Source organism: Tamandua tetradactyla, chromosome 20 (assembly GCF_023851605.1).
Source record: "Tamandua tetradactyla isolate mTamTet1 chromosome 20, mTamTet1.pri, whole genome shotgun sequence".
Classification (NCBI taxonomy): domain Eukaryota; kingdom Metazoa; phylum Chordata; class Mammalia; order Pilosa; family Myrmecophagidae; genus Tamandua; species Tamandua tetradactyla.
In genome coordinates this window covers 3,799,030-3,824,863 of record NC_135346.1, presented here as the reverse complement: position 1 = coordinate 3,824,863, position 25,834 = coordinate 3,799,030, and the positions used below count along the sequence as shown (strand labels likewise).

Below are 25,834 nucleotides of genomic sequence, written 5' to 3'. Positions count from 1 at the left end.
AGTTATTTCTGCTGCATGGTAAATTCTGGAAGAGTGTCCTGATTTATTCCACGCTTGGAAATAATATGAAAAAATTCATCCATCTGGTAGCAAGAAAAAGCTGTTAGTTTCTCAGTGCACCCAATCCAATAGAGGATTTTGTAATAAATGAAAACTACTTGTAACTTTTCATACCTCTTAGCTTCTGAAATTTAGGAGACACAATGGGCTGGAGGCAACCATGCTAGATGATGTTGCAGAATGGTGTCCCTTCAGAGTACCAATAGAAGAGTAAGACTGGAATATCTAGGTTATGTATCAAGGGCAAGACATCTTTGGAAGTGAAATAGTGGTCTGGAAATTTTGGTTGGAGAGCTGCTATGATCCGACACTGACAAAGTGCCTGATCACTGACAATAAAAAGAATACTTGGCTATATCTCATGTGTTTTGGTTCTATCAAATCCATAGCTCTCAGTTCAAGTATGCGTCATAAGAATTCACTGCAATAATGGAGCAGTACCTGGGTTTGGGCACTAGAAAATGCAGAGTACAAGCACATTACACAGACTTGTGACTGAGACTCCAATGGGCATTACCTCTGTTGCACTGGCGTTTTATCCTAGCATAGCATCTTATGAACTCGTAGAATGATCCTTATGACCACCTGACTGAAGAGAAGAAATGCCGGCCAGTTTCATGCATGGATTGTCATGAATTGTTCAGGGGAAAAAGAAGGGTAAATCTGTGACATGAAATCTACTCAAGGGTAGAACTGGAAGAGTCATGAGAGGAAATTCTCTGAATGAACGGTGCTTTGCAGTACCCCAGATCCTTGAATTCTATGTATATGTAAAAGGGAATTTTATAAAGCTTAACAGTAGCTAATTTTTCCTGCTTAATTTAGCTATTTACATATATCTTAGCTTCTGAAATATCCAGCAAAAGCATTTGTGTCATTTTGTATTCATGGCTATGCATTTGGTGTGAGTTAAGAATTATAAAGAAAAGAATTATGAGCCCCATCAGGTTGAAAATAAACAATCCGAGACTTTCCCAGGGCGGTTATCTGTTTCTCGCCCTTCCCCCCCCTTGACTCCTTGCGCCTAAATCACTTGTTGTAAAACTGTGGCTATCTGCAATAGCCACTCCCATGACTCATGCTCTAGAAATGCTCGCTGTGAAACTGTTAAAAGTGCTTGTTGTAAAGCTGCTCTTATCTGCTTTTTGCAAAACAGCACCTGTGACCCATGCTCGACTCCCACCCCCCTCATCTTACCCCTTTTAAAAAACTTTTACAAGCTCAGGCGGGGGGCTCTCTGTTCCTGCGTGTTCAGCGAGCCCCACACATGTGTGGAAAATAAACCCCTTGCGTGTTGCATGAGAGAACGTCTCTTGGAGTCCTCCTTTGCGTGGCAAAATTCTCAAATTCTTACATATAGAGAAGTGGTCTGAGATGGGACCAGTGGCAGGTGTTACACAGTTGTCCAGGGGCCCAGAATGCAAAGATTGGAAATGCCAAAACAAGCATGTCTGGGTCAAAAATTTGTCCACATGGCTCATTTTGGCAGCACATATACTAAAATTGGAATGGTACAGAGAAGATTAACTTGACCTCTGCCCAAGGATGACATGCAAATTTGTGAAGTGTTTCATATTTTTTTGAAAAAAAAGATACTGAAAAAACTAAAATTAAAACAAGCAAAAATTTGTTCACAGACTCATGGTTGGACAAATTCAGCTCTTTTCTATAAACACTGCAAATTCATGGAGATATTCCTCTTCCTTCCTTTCATGAATTTCCTCTGTCAGCACCAGGACTTTAACTGGAAATCTGGTTTACTAAAAGGGGATCCCAGATAATACAGCTTTGAATAAGACATACAAAATGGTGATAATAGGGCAACATGATCTCATGATCATAGAATCCATCAGATGTACCACATCCCATATCAGATGGGTACAACTGGCTTAATGGGTGAGGGCTTAAATGAGTGGTCAAAGGTCAGCTAACATATGAAGTGCCAATCTTCATAACATTAAGTATATGCCAAGGAATTGCCTGATTGATTATGATTTATTCAAGATAGTTAAAATGAGGGAAACTTGGGACCAGGAGGAAGAAGTAAGACTGATTACTCACACCATATTTCCAGTGACTGACCTATGGAATTGTGTTTCTTTCTTCTATAGCTTTGCGCTTCTATGGTTATTTTCCTGTACCTTGCTGTTTTGGATTACAGTAAGGATTTCAGTGATTCTGAAATTTGACTGCTGCCTGGTCATTTGGATTTCACATGCTGATGAAACAATAAAATGACAAGACAGCAATAGTTTTGGACCTATTGTCCTGGCCAATACTGAGGGAAACTAATATTGATATTTGAGGAAGAAGACAAAGATCAGTGAGAGCCATAGGATTCCCTGTAGCATCCAAGGGTAAGATTTCTCCTTACCTTCCCATGTTGAGTCTTCCACAACGATGGTGGCTTGCAATCCTTTGGAAGACAGGCTGCCAGTTAGGCTTTCTGTAGGGAAAGAGCAGCTGTGAGCTGTATAAAGTGGATTTTTTCAAAATGTGTTGATGTTGTAACTCACACACTATAAGTCTTTCCAGAAAAATCAGCCATTGTTCAGTGAACTCTTCTTTTTCAGCTAAATTCTCCTCACCCTGAAGTTATTTCATACTGAGTGTTCTGTGCTAGTCTTTCACTAGCTACCTCTGGGCTTCTGCAGTACTACCTCTGACTGTTGGCTCTTACCCAGTAGGTGCAAAAGGACAGGTTGCGATGGAGGTAGTGTGTTAAATACCTTGCAACTAAGTTCAATTTGTGAAAAATGAGATCTATAAATACTTACTGTATGGATCAGAAGGGCCTCTTTTAGAGGCATTCAGTTTGATCCATTGAAATTCCCTAGTGATAAATCCACAGAAGTGACTGGGGAACATAGACTTATATTGGCTGTATTTTCCTATTTGAATCTCCCCAATCTCTCCCTTCTGCTCCCTGGTATTCTATTCCAAATAAGAAACCATATATTTGCATTTGAATAGGATCTGTTTTGGGGATAAACCATACAAACCTATATGGCAAATTAAATTATTATTTCATATATCCTCTTTAAAATATTAGCACTTAAATCCTGAACCCTAACCAATAAAAGAGTGGTGTGCTTTTGTTCATAAATCTTTTTGATTGTTGGTCTATAGAATTGTGGGATAACTCAAAATTTACCAAACTATTAGTAATAGAATAAAAAGGCATGTTAAATTTTAACTATTTTCCACTTGGCCTCCTCCAATAAGGAACTTTTATGCCACAGATCAAAGATCCAATCTAGGATTTGATCCAACTGCCAAGTATAGCATTTCAATCACATACTAAGAGGGAAGATAATCATTAGGTGGGCTCATGTAAACCATGAGCTATATAAATTTAGACTTTAACCAGAACTTAATTTATCCATACATTAACAGGCCACTCTGTTCCCATTCTAACTGATGACTCTTTGGATCTCTGCTTATCAATGTCATGTCATACCCTGTGTCTAGTAGTCCTTGAATTGTCTGGATATTGTCTTTTTCCAGAGCTCGGTCACATGAGTAAATGTCTTAGAGCCATTAGGGGAAGGTCTGAGTGGTACTCACAATGTGTACTAGCAACAGTGCTGCAAGATCCTTGGTATAAGGATCCAACTACTTCTTCAAGCAATCTATTCTGAACATAAAAAAACATGACATCCTACCATGTGTACAACTTTAATCTTTACCTCTTCCATTTGCTATTCTGTAGTTTTAAATGTTAAATAGTAGGCTTATTGGATTCTTGCCTATTTTGCCCCTAGGATTTTAAGCAGTATTTGTCATATTCACAATTGCCTATGAATCAAGTCCTTTGGCTATTTATTTGATCTTGAAGACTTTTGAGGTGACTAAACAATACTAGATCTAGGAGTCAAATGGTGTCATTTGGTTTCTTCACAGATCCAGCATCCCATGAATATTGAAGAGAACAGCTGTGTTTGTGCCTCTCCTAAGATCAATTGTAGCCTATAGAAGAGGAAAACAACACTGCACTTCTTACTTATCCTTAAGCCCATTTAATCAATGCACTTGAATAGCCTTTGTGAATTATGTGTGCTCCCCTAGAATACAATCATATAATGAGACTTTGGTATTTCATAATGTGTCAGTTGCCCGAATCTCACTAACACTTTCAAGAGAAACTGAGTAAATTCCACCTCCTTGACTTTTGGCCGTCACGTTTTCTAAGCTGTCAAGAGCCACTTAGATGTTGGTTTGACATGTTCTCCTTAGATGAGTGTTAAATCTCAAAACGTGAGAAATTACTTATCCAGCCCTGTATTCTGCTTAAAATATTTTGCTGATACCGTTTTACATTTAGACCTCCTTGAGAAACACCTTCGATTTCATCCCAAGGATATTGCCCTGCCATTAACTGACACATGCTTGCTCATTTTTAGAGAAGTATGGGTGACCTCTTTCTTTTCTTGTCAGCTTTTCTCCAGCAGTATTACTCTGGGACTTCACCCTTGTGTGTGACTCAGCAGCAAGGAGAGGATGTGGGGCTTTACTTCAGGTGATTATCTGTTGACAGGCAGGAAAAAGGCCTCTGCATCTTCTCCATTGTGGTGGAAGTGCCACACATTACCAGGGAAAGGTGGATGACCTCTACAAGTTCGGAGGGTCTGGGAAATTTCTGCAGAGCCGAAATGCCCAGGATCATTTTTTCCAATGTAATAATTCCATATTTCACGTTCTTGGATTTTTTCCTGGTAAGGCTCTAACTTGAACAACAAATCTAACTCACCTAAGCATTGAAACTTAACTGGAAATCTTTGACTTTATAAAGTCATTGGACTTCTGTTTAGCTACTTGTTCCTCCACTTGAGAATATAAAGACCTCCTGGAGAGCTGCCAAAGAGACCCTCTGGTGTTCACATTTATCTGTTAACTGCTTGTCAGTTGTTTTCAGTTGACTCTCTTCAGGGTGTCAATACAATTCAACAATAATCATTTAAATATGATGTCTTCCTTTGTAAACATTGGTCCTTGCCATACCATTCAAATATCTGAATGATTATGTGCAATGGTATCCTCCCGAGACATTTTTCCTGGTCACCATGAGTAAAATCTTTAGCCATTAGGTTGCCACCATCTGTAAGGGTCTGTCTGTGCCCCCATGCCAGTCAGCATGCTGTTCTCTCCTCCCAACAGGTGGTGAGTGCACCACCCCAGATCCCCAGATGGTATAACTCTATTTTCTTGGAGGTAGCACTTGTTTCAATCTAGATCCTCTGAGAAGCAGACAAGATGAGATTATACATGCAAGAGATTTATTTTGGGTTTGGACTCTAATAAGGGAAAAACAGAACATATCCAGAAGAGGTAAGCAGACTTTGATGCGGGTGTAACCCAAGTCAATCAGAAAAGGAGTCCCAGGCAACAATGAAGAGCTTATAATTTTTTCCAGTAAGTTATGAACTCCAGAGCTAAATTCACATTTCAGAGGAGTCTTAAGTCTCACAGAAATAGTTCTGTGAAACAAATTGTATCTCTCTCAACCTCAGTCATTAGGTTAGAGCAGTCTGCAAAAATTGTGTCCTGCAAGGAATACAGTGATGGACTCAGAAATAAGGCCATGCTTTATTTGCTCTGCTTGTGGTCAGAGATATGAGTGGTGCCTTTTCGTTGCCACCATAGGCTCCTTGTATACATATGACTTAGAGCTGACCAAATATTGCACCAGATTCAGAAGGTGGAATTGAAGCCACAGCCTTACTCATATAAAATTATCATACTGTTACAGACACACAGAGGGTCCACCAGATTTCAGATTGTACATTTACATCATTGCCCCATGTCCAGCTCTTCTTGGAAACTGTACCCCTCTAACAGTGGATCAAGGCTACTGCCATATTCTTTCTGGGTTCCCAAATAGTCAGTAGGAACAAAGAGATTTGATTTACGATCTTTTTTACCTTCATTACTATGTGTTTATGTATTCTGTGTTCTGTATCTGACAATGTAAACATGCATTTCTCGGGGATCTGAATTTGCTTACATTGTTGTGCTAACTCTAATCATAGAGGGTAATTTTCTTGCATGTCCTGTGATCTAGAATTATGGGTATATGGTCTAGTGTGGCCTCAATCGAGGGTTTAGGAGGATTTTTTACAGAGAGGAGTTTATTTCTGCCTATACTAATACCAATTACCATGGATGCCACTAACTGAAATTACATCAGCCAACTATTTTGAGTCTTTGTTTTGGCCTATTTATGCTTGGAAAGTGAGTGGCATTATAAACATTATCTTGGTTTTCTTACTCACACAATACATCTCTTGGAAATAGGGTATACTGGCAGTGTTCTCTTGTGTTATTTGTAATGACCGAGTAATGCTCCTTGCTGTGGAAATCATTATTCTTCTGATGAGCTTCCAATTTATTTCCAAATTTTCTCAGCTATAATTACTACAATATGCTGCCCTTTGAGGACAGATTGGATATAGTTAAACTGCTGGTTCATAGTGCACATTATTTGCGGGGTTTTTTTCCTTCTTTTAAATGAAATAAGGCCTGCCATTTATTTGTTCATTTGACAAAATGTATTTACTAATTTTATGTTCAAGATACTTTTGTGGGTGCTCGAACAAGACACTTAATAAGTTCAGACATCTTTTCATGGAATTTAAATTACCATATCTTTATACATAATGCTGTGTCCTTTATCACTCCCATCCCCAATGTGTTGACCATATTTCAAACCATCTATTAACAGTAGATATACTTTCATCTCTATCAATGTTTCTTGTCTAAGTTATGATGCACTAAAAAGTTACCTTTCAAATCTCAAAGGTTTAAAGAGCAAGAATGCATTTTTCCTCATGTGACATCATCCATATCAGGTTCTCTGTCAGATGTGTTCAAAATACTTATATGATAGGACCCAGACTGAAGGAACAGCCACCAACTTGTTAATCACCAACTGTTGTGGCAAAGCTCTAAAGAATGGTTTCATTTCCATCATCAAACCTAACAGGGCCAAGGTACTGCTGGATGCAAATATTGTGCTCTACTTTCATCTTGACTTATTTTTTATGCCGGTTATAGCACCTCCTACTGAAGGCAGGTACTTTTTCCCTTTGACTGGAAATTTATCTACTAGTAGTTCTGGAATCACATTCTTCCTATTTATGATTCACTGGAAAGTGTGGGTTACCATTAACCCAGTTGAGAAATTCCAGGAAACTCAAAAATTAGGCTCATGAACTCAATATACATGAATATTGCATAATGTTTAGCAAATCAATTGATAACTGTAATTTAGATGACCACAGCTGGGGTCAGAAATATTAGAGTGTTTTTGATTGTTAGAGTAGATCTAAGCAGGAATAGAAAGAAACAGTTCTCCAAAGTAAAGGATGCTGTGATCCTAGAAGAGGAGCTCTAGGACAGCAGACAGAGCGGGAAAAAATAGGGAGCTGTAACACAAATTTAAAGAACAGTAACATGTTAATTGATAATGCAGGAAATCTTTGGCAAATAGTTTATGCTGTGTATTGATATTAGTGGTCGATTTAACCTGCCTATTTCTTTCAAGATATTAACATTAGCATTGTACTATCTAACTAAATAATATGTACTATTTAATAATCATAATCTATTTAACAATTACTTGCAGTCTTTTGGCTTACCCTTTTAATTTTACTATTAAATATGATATTATTGTATGCTGAAATTAACATATTTTTTGAAAAATGTTTCCATTGTACTGTTTTCCAATAAAAATTTTATAGGTGAATCATTATTAGCAGAAATAATGTCTCATAATACACTATGCCACAAGCCAGGATATTATTTAATCTTTTACAAAGTAATTTTTACACCCCTTTTCAAAATAAATCTCCTGGGAAGAGAGAAATTATTGAAAATACATTTAAACAAAGGTAAAAAACAAAGGTAACAGAAATTTTAAAAGTCATTTCCAACTGTAGTATATGAACACCAATTTCACTTGGTAAAATATGCTATATTTGAGTAAACAGACCATATTAAATAAATTTATGTTAGAATGAAAGATTAAGAGACAAAGAACAGAAAGAACACAGACAAACATTACCCAAAATTCATAAGATGTGAAATACAAAGATCAAAAATGTTAATTTTAGAAGAAACACCTTTGCAGTATCTTCCTCGATGCTGCCCAAACATCCTTGTTTCTCAGGCTATAAATAAAGGGGTTCAGTGTAGGGGTGAAGATTGAGAAGAACACTGACACAGCCTTGTCCTGAAGGGCGCTGTGTGAGGAACCAGGAGTCATGTAGGTGAAGCTGATGGGGCCATAAAAGAGCCCCACGACCATCAGGTGGGAGGAGCAAGTGGCCAGAGCTTTGTTCCTCCCCTTGGGGGAATTCATGCGGAGGACAGTGAAGAAGATGATGGTGTAGGAGGAAAAGATGGTGATAAGGGGAATTAGGAGTATCACAATGCCCACCACAAGTATTGTCAACTTATATGCAGAGGTATCCTCACAGGAGGATCTCAAGACCACCATGACCTCACAGAAGAAGTGTTCTATCTTCTTGTGGCCACACTTAGGTAAGTGCATTGTGTAAGAAGCCTGGACCAGAGCATTGAGGGCACCCCCAGCCCAGGACCCCATCACCATCTTCTGGCAGACCCTCTGGCTCATGATGACTGGGTATCTTAGGGGACGGCAGATGGCCACGTATCGATCACAGGCCATGAGGGTCAGGAGAATGCACTCGGCTCCCCCCAGCATCAGAAAGAAAAACATCTGCACCCCACAGGCTGTGTCTGAGATATTTCTCTTCCCTGAGAAAAAGTCAATGGCCATCTTGGGGACAGTGGTGGAGATGAAGAGCAGGTCTATGAGGGACAGCTGGCTGAGAAGGAAGTACATGGGCGTGTGGAGGCGGGAATCCACCAGGATGAGGAGAATCAGGGTGGAATTCCCTGCAAGGGCAGAAGCATAGATGAGGATGACCACACCAATGAGGATGTCAGCATGCTTCATGCCAGGGAAGAGTCCCAGGAGAACAAAGCCTGTAACTGTTGTCTCATTCTGTGCCATCGTCAATTAAACTCAACTGCTTCCACTGAAAGGTAATAGGGGAGAGTTCACCAATAATTAATTATAAGTTCCTCTACAATTATTTTTTTCATCTAATTTCCAAGCCTCTCTATTGATACATCCTGCAGGGTTTTATTAAGAATTCTCAAATTTAGGAATATATCAGTTATATGCATATCTTTACCTCAGGTTGAAAAATGCAAAGAGCATAGAAAATGTAAGCCATTTACTCCAAATTATTTATTAAACTTAAGTGATTTATTATATGTAGACCAGCATAGTTCATGCATTCAAAAGGATTGCCCTAAATCCATTCCTGTTTGCTGATTGATTGCACTTTAACAGAAATCGAGTTTTCTCCTTTGCCCTGGAAACAAAGGTGCATTGCAATCCTGTCTTCCATGGAGCTGGGCTGACCATGTTAGTTAACACTATAGGAGCAGTGTAGGGTGCTTTGTGTTTTCCCTCCTATCACTAATAGATTGGAGGACAAGTGTGAACATGGTGGGACCTCACTGGGGAAGGAGTGCAGGTGTCTGGCTCAGTGACAAGGTAATGACTCTCATTACATTGTTATTTGTGCAAGAATAAATATTTTTTACCTGGGTTGAATCATTATTTTTTTTATTACAGCAACAAGTGTGATCCTAATACACACTGTATTTGGGAGAACATTTTTACTCTCACAATGTGTGTATGTATGTGTGTGAGTGGCTGTGCATATTATGTAGCTTAATATCTAATATGAGATGCTCACTCAGTTATCACAATTTGCTACATTTAACCAAATTCACCATCAGTAAAGTAGACTTTAATCTACCTCCCATATTAATCAGTAATTTTCCTCCTACATTCCAAATCTTGCTGATGTGCAAGGATGTGAGTTGCCCCTCCACTCATTTTCTACACCCTTCAGTGACTTAACTTGCTCATCTATGATGTTTCTGTCTAATACTTCACTACACTCATCCCTGAGCAATGCAACCTACATCTGCCGGTGCAGTGAGTGCTACTCAGGTCCACACTCATCCATGTGCAAAACACGTGTCCATGCTCAGGTACGTGAGATATCAAGTTGGCCCCGAGAATTCACAGCACGTTCTTGGCTCTGATTTATATGCACAGACATTAATATGCACTGCTGCTTGCATCTTGATGAGAAAGGGGAGTGTTATGAATCAGAACCCAATGTGGGTGCTAGCTTAATTAGAAGTCAGTATATTCACTGAACAGTATTCCTTTAATTGCCTTTCTGTTCACAATAAAATATCATAGACATATCAATTTTCTTATTTTATACTTATACCCATTATCTTTCTGAATTTACAATATACTTTTCTGTTCTCTTATATATTCTTGTCAAAATCAGATATTATGACTATACAGAATGACACCCATCAAGAGATGATGAAAAATTCTGGAAGTGGGTAGTGGTGATGTTTGCGCACCATTGTAAATACGTTTAACACTGTTGAATTGTATGTTTTGAAATGGTTAAATGGAAAGTGTTGTGTTGTGTACATATTATTACAATAAAAACATATAAAATACCAAGGATGGCACCCAGAGATAGCTATTGTCTCGTGTTAGATATCACTTGCAGTACTGTTGAAAAGATATGTGTAAATACATAAAAAATGCTACTTAAATGTAAATTTCCTTAATCTTCCCATTCACACGCCATCAGCAAAAGTACCAACTCATTTTCAAATGGCAAATAAGAAGTCAAGCATTTTTTTAAATGCAGTTTTTAAATATAATCGAATATTATTAGATGATCAGATGTTCTACTTGTGTGTACTCTTATATTATTAGCCACACTGAGATGGAGACATGTAAGTGAATTACTAATTCTTTCCCTTAGTCAGTATGCTTTTCTGAAGTTAGAATTAAATTATTTTCAGTATTTGACTTTCCATATTACTATGGGGTCCTTAAGCGGTGACTCTTTCTTGCAGAGAAGCTATGAGGACAAGAGTCAGGGAAGTTGCAAATATGTGCAAATACAGTATTTCTACAGTAGTCCACTAGTTGAGCTCTGGACTTCTGTAGATGTCTGAAGGCATTTATTCCTGTTTTTGAGGTATGTGCTGCCCCGTGAGGTTGCCCGTGTGCTCAGCAGAGGGAATGAGGAGGTTTCCAGTCCCCATCAGGCCACCTGTCACCACCGCGCGTTTCCTCCACTCAGCGTCTAGGTGGTGGTGATCTTCATCGCCTGCTGATGCTAAAGTCATTCTCGTGCTGGCTTTGCTGTCTTCCTCAGATAGTCCAAACTGTAAATGACTGGTTCCCTTTTCCTCAGTGATAGTGATTAGGAGGGCCCATATCTAATATCTCTCAAAATAAAGTCGAAGCTCCCTCTGCTATGTGTCCTTCCCTCTTCCTGCATGTAGAAAATACTTGGATTCAAGTGCATGGATTCCTGGGTGAAAGTGCCTCACAAATGACAGTAATGTGCTGATTTGTACATGATTAGATTTTAATCATGATCCAAGATAATATAATTACATTTTAGATGCTTTATTTCAATCAAATAACTGCAAGACCTAAGATCTCCATGGATAAAAGAGCAAAGTGAGGGTTTACAAATAGATTACTGTGCTTTTCCCTAGACACAGTACAAAATTAAGAGTGGCTTTTCCTTTCTCCAAATAGAAAGAGTTATAACCATCTCATGCCCATTTCAAAATATAAGAAACACAATGGATGAGAAAAGCAGTGTAAATTTCACCTTCTAATATTATTAGTTAATTTCCGTTGTATGGAGGAAAGCATGCAAACTCACATTTATTCCTTTTAGTTGGTCAGTTCATCAGAAGTATCTGCAAAGTTCCCTAGTTCTTCAGATGATGCAGCGTCACATGTTCACGTTTCCTGTAAAAAACACAATGTTTAGTGAATGTAAATTTCAAAATGCCAGCAATGCTCTCTGACTAGAAGCTAAGTGGCATGTTCTGTTTTAGTGAGTGTGGCTTGCTAATAATATTCCCAGGTTTAGTATAAGCATTTGCATTTGCCTGCTAAAATGAAACATCGCTGCAATATTTAAGCTAGATATGGGAACTTATGGACAATATCCTTTGGGATCTGTGGTAGGAAAATGACGTATGGGAGAGTTTGTCTCTCAACATAGATAAAGTAGGTATACTAGAGAATCCTTGTAATTAAAGTGTCATAAGTAAAAATAATAAAGTGCAACATTTCATCAGCAGACATTTGGTATCTGGTGAGGAAAGACTTGCCTCCTCTAAAAATAATTTTCTGCTATTTTATATGCTTTACTTTATTCAATGAATTTACACCCTTAATCTCCAGTAGCTCTGATGAGATCCTATCCTGGGTTTTTTCTCTGAGATTTATCACTATGTGGTAAAGCAATAAGTTCTCATATCAGACTATGAATGAAGTGTTTGCATTTGTTTTTCTGCTCCCTTAGAGCCTTGCATTCTGAAACACAGACAACCACGGCCATACTCTCCTTGCTGCTCCCTTTCTGTGCAGTGGAGGCTGGTGCTCTCCTGCCCCAAGAAGGGAACTTGCTTTCCTGGGTTCAGCATGTCTGAATGACCTGCCGCTTTGTGTCTACTCTCAGCTGTCCTAGAACAACTTCTCTTCCTCCATTCGTCCTCATACAGAAATGGGAGTTCTGTGACTCCTTTTCCCTCATATTCATACCTTTAAGTTCCAAACATTTTAGTGGGTAAAATTCAATTTCCCCTCTTTCAGTATGACTTTCGAAATATGTAGTATAGATTTGTACATGTTTTAGTCTGATTTTAAGTATTTCTCTTCTATTAGACTGGTTATTCACTTCAGAATTTCAATGTGTAGCATAGAACTCTATGGTATTTTTGTAATGAAAGAATAAATGAAGAATAATCTTCATTTATAATGAAGTTAATTCACCAGCACATTAATAACACAATATATATAACTTTAACCTACGCCTTCGTATTTTGTGGCATTTACTTTTATATAAACGTGTTTAAAACAGAATCTTTCAATCCTCCCACTCATTTCGGTCTCCCCCACTTGAGTTTACCTGTTTGCTCAGTCTAAAATCTTGCACTCCTTTTGACCCTGCTGTTCTCATACTCGTAGCCAATCTATCCAAGTGTTATATTGACCTTCTGTATTGCAATATTCATTCTCACTTTTATTGCTTTTACCCTTGTTTTATGGACCACTCTTTTTTATCAGCAATTCTCATTTGCTTTGCTTGTCAGTTATCACTGGGATACAGCACAGAATGTGCTTAGATTTTTGTTCAAGCTGAGAGTCTTTTTCTTTTAATAAGGGAATTGATTATGTTTCCATTATCATCACACTTTTGCTCTCCTACTTCTTTATTTTTTATATAGTACATTCAGTGAGATGTGATGCATTTAAACTATTGACATTTCCTTTCTTCTCCCCTTCATTTTGCACATTTTCATTGGAACATAAGGATTTTATCTCAAATTATCTTAAGAAAATTATAATTTCAAAGAATTATTTCCAAATTATGAAGTAAAGTATAATTATGCAGAATAGTTATAAGGATTACCTTGTCTTATAATTAAAATAATTTTAATTGTTTAGACTTTATTCTATTTATACCTACTGTCAATGCTTTCATTTCAGAACTTCTCTATTTATATGTCATTGCTTTTGATTCATAGTGTCAGTGGCTGGGTTAGGTCTTCTATTACCATTATATGATGGGTATTAACTGATGTCAGCCCATAATTTTAGATATTTGATTATAACTTTCTGTTGCCTTATGACATATATTTGTCATCATGGATTTTAAGAGAGTTCTTAGTTCTCAACTTCTTCTCATAAATATTCCATCAAAATTGTTCCTTTTCCCTTTTTATTGTTGTGAAAAATCTGAGGTTATACTATTTTACTTTCACTTGTGGTTGATTATCTTCTTCTCTCTAAACTGTTTCAGGAATACTTAATTGTTTTTATTATTTCAGTTTGATAATATCATCAGATTATGTCCTATGATGACTGTACTTTAGTTATTTTACATGCTGAGCACCCCTATTTTGAAACATTATTAATTATTATACTTATTAAATGGACTGTGAAAGATATTGAAGGCTTGACCTTAGCAAGGATCTCAGCCCCTAATTATTCTTCCCTATCTCTTCTGATAAATCTTGCACCAGCCAGGATGCTTTTTGATGGGGTTATTTATAGAAAATTTGTTTATCTTTGTTCACCTACCATTCATAAGTTTAGTTCTATGGTAGAGCCATTGCTCCACCTTGGTTCTTCCTCAATCTTCTGTCATGAGACTTTCTATACGATCTTTGGAATTAGACTTTCAACATCTACAAAATAGGTTTCTGAATGTCTGATTGAGTCTGTGTTGAACTCAGAATGAATTGCAGGTTTATATCCTATTTCTCCATTAAATATGCAAACTTTTTCTTCTAAATGTTTTCTTTTCAGGACTTTTACTCATTTAAATGTTGTTTGTACATTATTGTTGAATTTTAATGGTTCTGTGTATATTTGATTGTCTTTTTTCAGATATGTGTTTTGTAAATATTTTCTACAAGTCTATAACGTTTCTTTTTTTCATCTCTCTCTCGCTCTCTCTTTTTTTTTTTTTTTTTTTTTTTGGCAAATGCAGGCTCCATGAATCAAACCTGGGTGTTCTGCATGGCAGGCAAGAATTCTATCCCTGAGCTACTCTTGCACTGTGTTTTTCATTCTCTTAACAGGAGTTTTTGCTTAGAAGGAGGGTTTACTTCTAATGAAGTCCTTATCAATTATTTTCTTTCCTGTATCATAAATGTAACAGACTCTATTGCCAAATTGAATTTCTCTGAGATCTTCTCTGTTTTCTTCTAGAAGCTTTGTGTTTCAGAAGCTACATTTATGTCTATGATCCATTTTGTGAAAGGGGTAAGGTCCTACCTAGTTCTGATTCTTCTGTTTTAACATGGACATCCATTGTTCAGGCACTCTTTGCTGAAAATACAATCCTTTCTGCATTTAATATCCTTATATCCATTTGTCCAAGATCATTTCACTGTATTTGTGAGTCTAGTTCTGTGTATTCTATTCTCTTGCTTTGATCTTTGTATATACTTTTGTATACACAAAATTAGCAACTTTATGGGTAACTTAGTAAATAGGTTGTAGTAGTATACCCAAAGGTAGAATATGTTGCTCCTCAAGTACAAAGAATCAAACAAGGCATTGAGCTTCAATTTTGGTTAAAAGAGGGTGTAGATGCAATAGTTCATCCTTCATCTTAGAAGGGCACAATGGCACCCACACTGGATACCTAGAAATTTCAATGAGGGAGAAGGCTCTTATTTTTTATATCTTACCTTCTGATATGCAAATGCCTAGGACCTATCAGCCTAATGCCATCAATGTAATGGACCACTGTCATGTCCTATGAAAGGGAATGTCAATGAAAACATTGTGGACTAGAATATGACATAGGGCTGGAAAGTCAATATCCCCCTGAGTAAGGACAATGAGTGTTTATTGCTGGCCTTGACAGCTGAAATCATATTGTCTTTACTAACAGGTATTATGATGAAAGCAATGTAATGATTACTGTAGCTCTGGGAAGTTTAGTTCTATGGTAGAGTCATTCCTCCACCTTGGTTCTTCTTCAGTTGTCTGTCATGAGACTTTCTATATGGAACTGCAATGAACTTGTTTCATATGCATGATTGTCTCAGCCTTCCATTTTGTCATATCTGACCTCCGCCCAGATACAAATTTAAAAGTCCGACTAAATCAATAAGCGACAGACTGTTAATATTCTTCCTAACCTTTGCCAAAGAGATTTATACCAGTGTTATTGTGAATTCAAGCAAAAGACACAAACTATTTTAGATTACTGAACATTGGTTTTGAATCAACATAACTATGGTTTGGCATTCAGTTCAGGGACTTATAAGGGTTATATGATCAATGGCATTTTAGCTCAGGTTCATCTCACAGTGAGTCCCCAATCCCATTCTGTGACTATTTCCCAATTTCAGAAGGCATAATTGGAATAAGTTTGTTCAGCTACTGGAAGAATGTCCACATAGGTTCCTCAACCTGAGAAGTGAAGATTTTTGTGATAGTTAAAGCCAAGTAAAATCTGCAGGCTGCCTCTGTCCAGAAAAATAGTGAACACGAAGCAATACAACATTCATGGTAGGAATGCTGACAGTAGTGACACCACCTTGGAATTGAAGGATACACAGGTGATGACTCCCCTCACATCCCCATGCAAATCTCTAATTTGGCTTGTGAGGAAAATAGATGGATCTTGGAGGATGACAGTTGACATTGTAAATGTAACCAGATGTTTTCTCCTATTACAGCAGATATTCCTGGTGGGGTATCATTCCTTGGTCAAGTTAATATATCACCTTTTCCTGGTATGGAGCTATTTTTCTGTAAATGCTTTCAATATAATACCTGTTAGTAAAGACAATATGATTTCAGCTGTCAAGGCCAGCAATAAACACTCATTGTCCTTACTCAGGGGGATATTGACTTTCCAGCCCTATGTCATATTCTAGTCCACAATGTTTTCATTGACATTCCCTTTCATAGGACATGACACTGGTCCATTACATTGATGGCATTAGGCTGATAGGTCCTAGTGATCCAGAAGGAGAAGTTGTTCTTAAATTATTAGTAAGGCATTTGCATATCAGAAGGTAAGATATAAAAAATAAGAGCCTTCTCCCTCATTGAAATTTCTAGGTATCTAGTGTGGGTGCCATTGTGCCCTTCTAAGATGAAGGATGAACTATTGCATCTATACCCTCTTTTAACCAAAATTGAAGCTCAATGCCTTGTTTGATTCTTTGTACTTGAGGAGCAACATATTCTACCTTTGGGTATGCTACTACAACCTATTTACTAAGTTACCCATAAAGTTGCTAATTTTGTGTGAAAGCTGAAACATAGGAGGGTTTGCCATAGATCCAAACTACCATACATGCTCCTCTCTCTTCTGGAACATAAGGATCAGCAGATCCAATGGTGCTTGAAGTTTCAGTGGCTGATAGTGATGGTGTTGAGAGCCCATGGTCTGACCTTACAAGAAGAATCATAGTGAGGAAGCTTAGGATTTTTAAACAAAGCCATGCCTTCCTCTTCAGGTGACTACACTATCTTGAGAAACAGCTTTTAGCCTGCTTCTGAGCCTCAGTAGAGACTTTATACTTAACAATGGGCCAACAATTTACCATGAGACCTGAGTTTCCCATCAAGAATAGCATGCTGTATAACCAACCAAGCCATAAAGTTGGGTGAGCCCAACAACATGCCTTCATCAAATAGATGTGGTATATGTTATCTGGGTTCAGAAGACCTTGAAAGCACATGAAGTTACAAGACAAAGTGGCCCAAAGCTCCATGGCGCCCATTCCTGCCACATTAACTTCTCCCAACCCAAAGCTATTCCATTTTTGGGAGTTTCCTGTGATCAGTTGTCTGAGGGAGAGAGAACTTAGGTTTGGGTTAAAAATGGTTCTGTATGACATACAGGTGTTGCCTAAAGTTGTACTTTAGCTGCAGTATTACTTCCCCCTTCTGGGACACCCCAGAAAGACAGTGGTGAAAGGAAATCTTCCCATTGTGCAGAATTATGAGCACTGCACAGAGCCATTTACTTGATGTTGAAGGAGAAATGGCTGGAAGAGAAATTTTTGTTTTGTTTTGTTTTAAATATTTTTGTTGTAATATGTATATGTATATATACTACATGCAATATTATATATACAAAGAAAATGAATTAAAAAATCAATAATTTTCAAAGCACACTTCAGCAAGTAATTACAGAACAGATCCCAGAGTTTATCTTATGCTACTTACCATTCTACCATCTCAGTTTTTCCCTTCTAGCTGCTTCAAAACATTCAGAAAAAAAATTATAAGAAACTTGGAGCCTATATTTAAGCCATTTTAGCAGACACACTTAGTATGAAGTTATAAATGTATTTCTAGATTCTGAGACCCTAGGCTATATGTGTGCAGCTGGTAGAGCATTTGTATACAAATCCATGGGCCAGTGATTTAATAGGATGCTTAGGGATTTTAAGGAAAATGCTTTGAAAATTAATGACAAAGAGGTCTGTCTGAGAGGCATGTGGATATATACTTTTTGGGTGGACCGGAAACATGAAGGCATTTGTGTACCGTAAGAATTCTTACCAGTTCATGACTGCAGCAGAGAAGCGTTTTAGTAATTATGTGAGTATGAGGATCCAATCTGTGGATACCAGGCAGCTTCTTTTGCCAGCCCCTGCTGTCATTACTTAGTTGACTTTTAAATAAAATGATCTTGGTGGTAGGGATTTAGATTATGGAGGAACTCCCAAACAAGGTCTTCATTCACCAGGGCCAAACTGGCCAAAGCCACTGCTGAGTACCTAATCTGCCAGCAGAAGAGACCACCACTCATTCCTCTATATAACACAATTTTCTGAGGCCATCAGTCTGCCTCCAGGTGTCAGGTTGATAACATGGGTGACAATTCATGTAAAGGATGTTCTTATTTTCTTATGGGAGCAGACATGTACTCTGTTTATGAATTTGCTTTCCTTGAATGAAATGTTTTTCCACAAACTGCCATCCTGGGAAGTACAGAATGCTTTATCTATCACCAGGATATTCCACACAGGTTCACTTCTGATGGATAAGTCTACTTCACAACTAATGAAGCTTGGCCATGGGTCCATGCTCACAGAATTCACAGGTCGTGCCATGTTGTCCACTATTCTGAAGAAGTTGAATTGATAGAATCACCTGTTGGCTTTATGTAGACCCAAATGTAGTGCCAATTGGGTGGCAATACCTTGCAGGACTGGTCAATGTTCCCTGGAGACTGTTTATACTCTGTCAGTGTGAAATCTACAGCACTTATTTCTCCCATAGCCAGAATCCACAGGTCCTGGAATCAAGTGGTATAAATGGCAGGGGTGCCTCTCACTATTATCCCTAGTAATGTACTAGAAAATCTTTTGCTTCTTTTCCTCGTGAGCATATGCTCTGCTGGTTTATGTACCTTAGTTCCAATAGGAGTTGTGCTTCCAACAGGAGACCCAAGAGTGATTTCATTGACCTTAAAGTTAAAACTGCATGCTGGCCACTATTAACTCTTCATATTCTGAATCAACGGAAAATTAAGGAGTTACTGTAAGGTGATAAGTGATTGTTTTCAGGTGAAATAAGACTGCTACAATGCAATGAATTTTTTTTTAATGTATGCCTGGAATATAGGGGACTCCTTGGTCTGTCTCTTACACACAATCCAATCCAGACAAAATTGCAAATGTCCAAGACCCTTCTTGAAGGATGTTCTGGGTCACTCCACCAGGCAAGGAGTGATGACTTATTGAGGTGCTTGCTGAGAGCAAAGTGGATATGGAATGGGGAGTTCAATAAGTTAGTTATAAAGTACAGTTGTAGGAACATGGAGTAATTTGGTTATGAATATTTATACCTTGATTTTTATGAATATATTTATATATAAACACAAAGTAAATATCTTTGTTTTCTTGTCTCCCTTGTTATATACATTGAAATAACTTTATGTCATAATATTTAAGTTAAAGGGCATCATGTATGAGTCAATATCAACCAGGACTTGCATCTTCTTCTGGGGAAACAACTAGTGGATTTCTGGTTGTATGCAGGACAGCTGAACTATGTTAAGTGAAAATAAGAATAATGTTATTGTCTTTATTTAAAATTAAGTGTGGTTTAGGATGCACATATTGGGACCTAGTTGAAAAGCTGTGGTCTGTGATGTATAATTTCATATGTCAACTTGACTGGGTTATGGTGTCCAGTCAAGTAAGTCTGGTTTGATTGTTACTTTGAGGATAATGCATAGATCGATTTAAGTCAGTAGTCATTTGATTGCATCTATGGCTGATTACATCTACAATCAACAAAGGAAATTGCCTTTAGCAATAACAGGAAACTCCTCAGCCAATCCATTGGTGGTGATGAAGTGAGGATGAGAGTTTTAGAAGTTACAAATAAGAATATCTATATCCACGTTACCTTGCTTGTATCTCTTGGGGAATTAACATCATCTTGAATAGAGTTTCCAACTTGCATCTGTCCCAATACAATGGGGATTTGCTAATCCCACAGTCATGTCAGCCAGTTCCCAAAATCAGTCTCTCTCTGTCTCTCTAGATCTCTAATACACCATCTTAACAATACTAAGTCTTCTGATCCATGAACATGGTGTGGCTTTCCATTTACTTAGGTCTTCATTAGTTTTTTAGCAATGTTTTCTGGTTTCTAGTTTACAAGCACTTCATTTTCTTGCCTAATTTTACTCTTAGGTATTCTACTACTTCATTTTGTATTATCAATAGAATTATTTTCTCAACATCCTTTTCTGATAGCTAACTCCGGGTGTATAGAAACCAACCTTATTTTGGGTGTTGTAAAAGAGTGGCTTGTTCTTTTACCCAATAACGTTGATGATTTCATCCCTTATCTCTAGTAGGCTTTCTGAGTGTGTGGTGTGGGTGTGTGGGGGGTGTGCATGTGCATATATTTTTGGGGGATTTCCTATATGAAGAGTTGTGTCATATGAGGACAAACTTTAAGTCCTCCTTTCCAATTTTCATGTCTGATTAGACCATAGAGGAGAATATTGAATAGCAGTGGTGCAATCAGACATTGTTGTATTTGTTCTGATCTGATGGGAAATCATTCAGTCTTCAACTTTAGAATAAGATGTGAGCTGTGAGATTTCCATACATCTTTACAATGTTGAGGAAGCCCCCTTTTATTCCTAGATAGTTATTTTTAATCACTGAAGTGTGTAATAGTGTTATTCTCCTGAGAAATTTTTCCTGGTCACCATGAATAAAATCTTTAGCCATTAGGCTGCCACCATCTATGAGGGTCTGTCCATGTCCCCCTGCCAGTCAGCATGCTGTCCTCTCCCCCAACCTGGTGGTGAGTGCACTGCCCCAGATCCTCATATGGTATAACTGTATTTCTTGGAGGTAGCACTTGTTTTAAACCAGGTCCTCTGAGAAGAAGACAAGATGAGATTATACATGCAAGAGATTTGTTGGGGTTTTGGACTCTAATAAGGAAAAAAAAAGAGAACATATCCAGAGGCAAAGAGACTGTGATGCAAGTATCACCCAAGTCAATTAGAAAGGGAAGAGGAAAGAATCCCAGACAGCAACAAAGTGCTCAGAATGTTGTCCAGGAAGATGGGGATTCCAGAGCCAAATTCGCATTTCAGAGGAGTCTTAGGTCACAGAAGTAGTTCTGTGGAACAAATGGTATCTCTCCCACCCTCAGTCATTATATTAGAGCAGCCAGCAAAACTTGTGGTCTGCAAGGAATGCAGTGACAGAGTCAGAAATGAGGCCATGCTTGGTGTATCGTGTGGTAGAAGATATGAGTGGTGCATCTTCATTGCCACCATAGGCTCTTTGTTTACATCTGGCTTAGAATTTACCAAGCATGCACCAAATTCAAAAGGTGGAATTGAAGCAACAGCCTTGCTCATATAAAACTGTCATACTGTTATAGACACACAGAGGTGCCACTGGGTCTCAGGGTGTTCTTTTTCATCATTTCCCATGTTCAACTATTTATAACCTTTTAAACTTTCAACACCACATATTTATGTATTCTGTTTTCTGTATCTGACAATGCAAATGTGACTTCCTTGGGGATATGAATTTGCTTGCATTGTTATGCTGACTCTAATCATAGAGAGGAATTTTCTTGCATGTTTGGTGATTTAGAATTATGAGTAGATGGTCCAGTGTGGCCTTAACTGAGGGTTTAGGAGGATGTTTTACAGAGAGGAGTTTATTTATGCCCATGATTATGCCAACTACCATGGATGCCACCAACCTGAAATTACTTCAGCCCACTACTTTTTTTTTTTACATGGGCAGGCACCAGGAATAGAACCCGAGTCTCCAGCATGGCAGGCAAGAACAGCTCACTATTTTGAGGCTTTGTTTTCACCTGTTTAACCTTGTGAAAAGGGATGGCATTATAACATTCTCTTGCTTTGCTTTTCTTGCTAACTCAATAAATGTCATGGAAACAAGGTATACTGCAGTGTTTAATGACTAAGTAATGTTCATTGAGGTGGTAATCATTTTTCTTTTAACGGTCTTTCAACTTATTTCCAGTTTTTCTCAGATGAAATCACTAAAACAATATACTGCCCTTTGAGGACGTGTTGAATGGAGTTAACCTACTGATTTAAAGTGCACAATATTTGTGTTTTTTCTTTCCCTTTTAAATTAAATAGGGCATGCTGTTTATTTGTCTATTTCACAAAAATGTATTTACTAATTTAATGTCCAAGATACTTTGGTCTGTGCTAGAACAGAACATTTAGTAAGCTCAGACATCCTTTCATGGATTTTAAATCTCCTTATTCTTATAAATACCTCTGCATCCTTTATTACTTCCATCCGCAATGTGGAGACCATATATGCAAACCATCTATCTACATTAGTGTGATTGTCCAAGTTATGATGCACTAAAAGACCACCCTCAAATCTCACTAGCTTAAACAACGAAGATATATTTCTCCTCATGTGATGTCATTCATATCAGGTTTTCTTTCAGTTGTGATCAAAATATTTTTACCACAGGATGCAGATTGAAGGAACAACCACCTATTTGAAAATCACCCACCATTGTGGCAAAGCTCTCAAGAAGGGTTTCATATCAGTCATCAAACCTGAACAGGGCCAAGGTATTGCTGGATGCAGATATTTTATCAATCACACACACTTTGTCTTTCATCTTGACTTACATTTGTATACTAGTTACAATTCCTTCTACTTTTTCCTTTTGACTGAGAATTTATCTCCTGATAGTTCTGGAATCACCTTCTAGCTATTTATGATCCAGAGAAAGAGTGGTTCACCATGCATACAGTTGAGAAATTCCAGGAAACTCCCAGATTGGGATCATGAACTCAATATATATGAATATTGTGCAATGTTTGACAAATCAATAAATACCTGTGATTTAGATGACCACAGCTGGGGTCATAGGTAGTAGAGTATTTTTGATCATTAGACTAGATCTATGCAGAAATAGAAAGGAACAATTCACCAAAGTGAAGAGCCTGTGGTCCCAGAAGAGGAGCTCTAGGATAACACGCAGAGCAGGAAAAAAGGAAGAGTTATAACACAAAAAATTCAAGGGACAGTAAAATGATAATTGATAATGTAGGAGGTCTTATGCAAATACTTTATACTGTGTATTGATATTAGTGGTCAGTTTAATCTGCTTATTTATTTCAATGTGATGGCATTAGCATTATGCTATCTACCTAAATAATATGTACTCTTTAATAATCATTATTTATTTAACAATTACTTACTAGTCTATTTCTTTTCCTTTTTAATTTGACTATTAATGCTGACATTATTACTCTACTCCCCCCAGCATCAGATTTAAAAACATCTGCATCCCACAGGCTGTGTCTGAGATGTTTCTCTTCCCTGAGAAAAAGTCAATGGCCATCTTGGGGACAGTGGTGGAGATGAAGAGCAGGTCAATGAGGGACAGCTGGCTGAGAAGGAAGTACATGGGCGTGTGGAGGCGGGAATCCACCAGGATGAGGAGAATCAGGGTGGAATTCCCTGCGAGGGCGGAAGCATAGATGAGGATGACCACACCGATGAGGATGTCAGCATGCTTCATGCCAGGGAAGAGTCCCAGGAGTACAAAGTCTGTAACTGTTGTCTCATTCTGTGCCATCGTAATTAAACTCAACTGCTTCCACTGAAAGGTAATAGGGAAAAATTCACCAATAATTAATTTTAACTTCCTCTATTAATATTTTTCCTTCGTATGAGTTTCAAAACCTCTCTACTAAAACATCCCATCAGTATTTTATTAAGAATTCTCAAATTTAGTACTGTATCTGTCACATTTATATTTTTACCTTGGAGTGCAAAACACAAAGAGCAGAGAAAATATAAGTTATTTACTGTTAACTATTTATTAATTTTATATGATCTCTTTTATGTAGACCAACATACTTTATGAATTAAAAATGAACGTCCTAAATCCATTCCTCATTGCTGATTGATTGAACTTTAACAGGAATTGACTTTTCTTCTTTGTCCTGGAGACAAAGGTGTCTTGCCATCGTGTCTTCCATGGGGTTGGGCTGGCCACGTTATTCAACACCATAGAAAGCAGTGTGAGGAACTGTGTGTTTTCCCTGCTATCAGTAGTAGCATGGAGGACAAGTGGTGAACATTGTGGTGTCCCATTGTGGAAGGATTGTAGGTGTCTGGCCCACTGACAAGGAAATGACTCTTATTATGTTGTTATTTGCACAAGAATAAATTTTGTTTGCATGGGTTGAGCCACTAAGTTTGATTTTATTACAATAACTAATGTGATCCTAATACACAATGTGTTTGGGAGAACTTTTTTTTTTTTACTCTGAAAATGTGTGTAAGTGGCTATGTATATTATATTATGTCATGTTATATTACAGTATGTTATGTTAGTTTAATATTTAGTATGATTTAGTATGATTTCCCCCAATTCACCTTCACTGGAGCAGACTTTAGTCTGTTTTCCATATTAATAGTTAATTTGCTTCCCACATTCAAACCTTGCTGGTGTGCCTGGACTTGAGGTGCCCCACCACTCTTTTCTACACTCTTCACTGGCTTGAATTCCTCATCTATGGTGTTTCTTTCAAATACTTGACTTCACTCATCCCTGAGAAATGCAACCTTCATCTGCCAGTGCAGTGAGTGCTACTCAGGTCCACACTCATCCGTGTGTACAACACGCATCCATATTCATGTACGTGAGGCATCGAGTTGGCCCCGAGGCTTCACAGAGGTTCTTGGCTCTGCTTTATACACACAGACATTAATATGGACTGTGGCCTGCACCCCAGATGAGAAAGGGGAGTGTCATGAGTCAGAACCTGACATGGGTGCTAGCTTAATTAGATCAGTATATTCATTGAACTATATAAATTTAATTGTTATTCTACTCACAATAAAATATCTTTGCCATATCTATTTTTATATTTTAAATTTATATCCATTGTCTTTCTGAACTTACAATATATTTCTCTGTTCTTTTAAATACTCATATGAAAATACTAATACTATGAATATACAAAATATCACCCATCAAAACATGATGAAAAAGTTCTGGAATTGGATAGCGGTGATGTTAGCACACAACTGTAAATATGTTTAACACTATTGAATGATACATTTCAAAATGGTTAAAATGGAAGTTTTTTATGTACAAATTACTGCAATTAAAAAAACATAAAATAGTAAGAATGACACTCAGAGTTAGTCATTGCTTTTGTGTTAGTTGTCATTTGCTGTATTGTTGAAAATATGTATAAATACATAAAAATGTTATTACTTAAATGTAAACTTCCTTAATCTTCCTATTCACATGCCATCAAAAGAAGTATGAAGTCATTTTCAAACAGGAAATCAGAATTTAAGCATTTTTTTAAAATACGGTTTTTAAATGTAATATTATCAGAGGTTAAAACTGTTTCTATTAGTGTGCCCTATTGTATTATTAGCCGTACTAAGATGAAGACGTGTAAGTGAATTACCAATTCTTTTCCTCTGTCAGTATGCCTTCCCAAAGTGAGAATTAAATTATTTTCACTAGTTGCCTTTCCATATTACTATGAGGTCCTTAAGCAGAGTCTCTTTCTTCCAGAGAAGCTATGAGGATAAGGGTCAG

General features: G+C 37.6%; 1 protein-coding gene and 1 non-coding gene across 2 annotated transcripts; one reads left to right on the top strand and one right to left on the bottom strand.

Moving 5' to 3' along the window:
* The first annotated feature begins 1,535 nt into the window (after positions 1 to 1,535).
* LOC143665115 (U6 spliceosomal RNA) lies at positions 1,536 to 1,640 on the top strand. Its single transcript, XR_013166786.1, has one exon. It is a non-coding gene; the product is annotated as a U6 spliceosomal RNA (small nuclear RNA).
* A 6,527-nt stretch (positions 1,641 to 8,167) lies between these two features.
* On the bottom strand, positions 8,168 to 9,040 carry LOC143664772 (olfactory receptor 2T27-like). Its single transcript, XM_077138161.1, has one exon. It carries the CDS (start codon positions 9,038 to 9,040, stop codon positions 8,168 to 8,170), a length of 873 nt encoding a protein of 290 aa, XP_076994276.1.
* Between the last annotated feature and the right edge of the window lie 16,794 nt (positions 9,041 to 25,834).

Excerpts from the sequence above, each read along its gene's own strand:
- LOC143664772 (XM_077138161.1), bottom strand. The coding sequence starts at position 9,040 with ATGAAGCATGCTGACATCCTCATTGGTGTGGTCATCCTCATCTATGCT.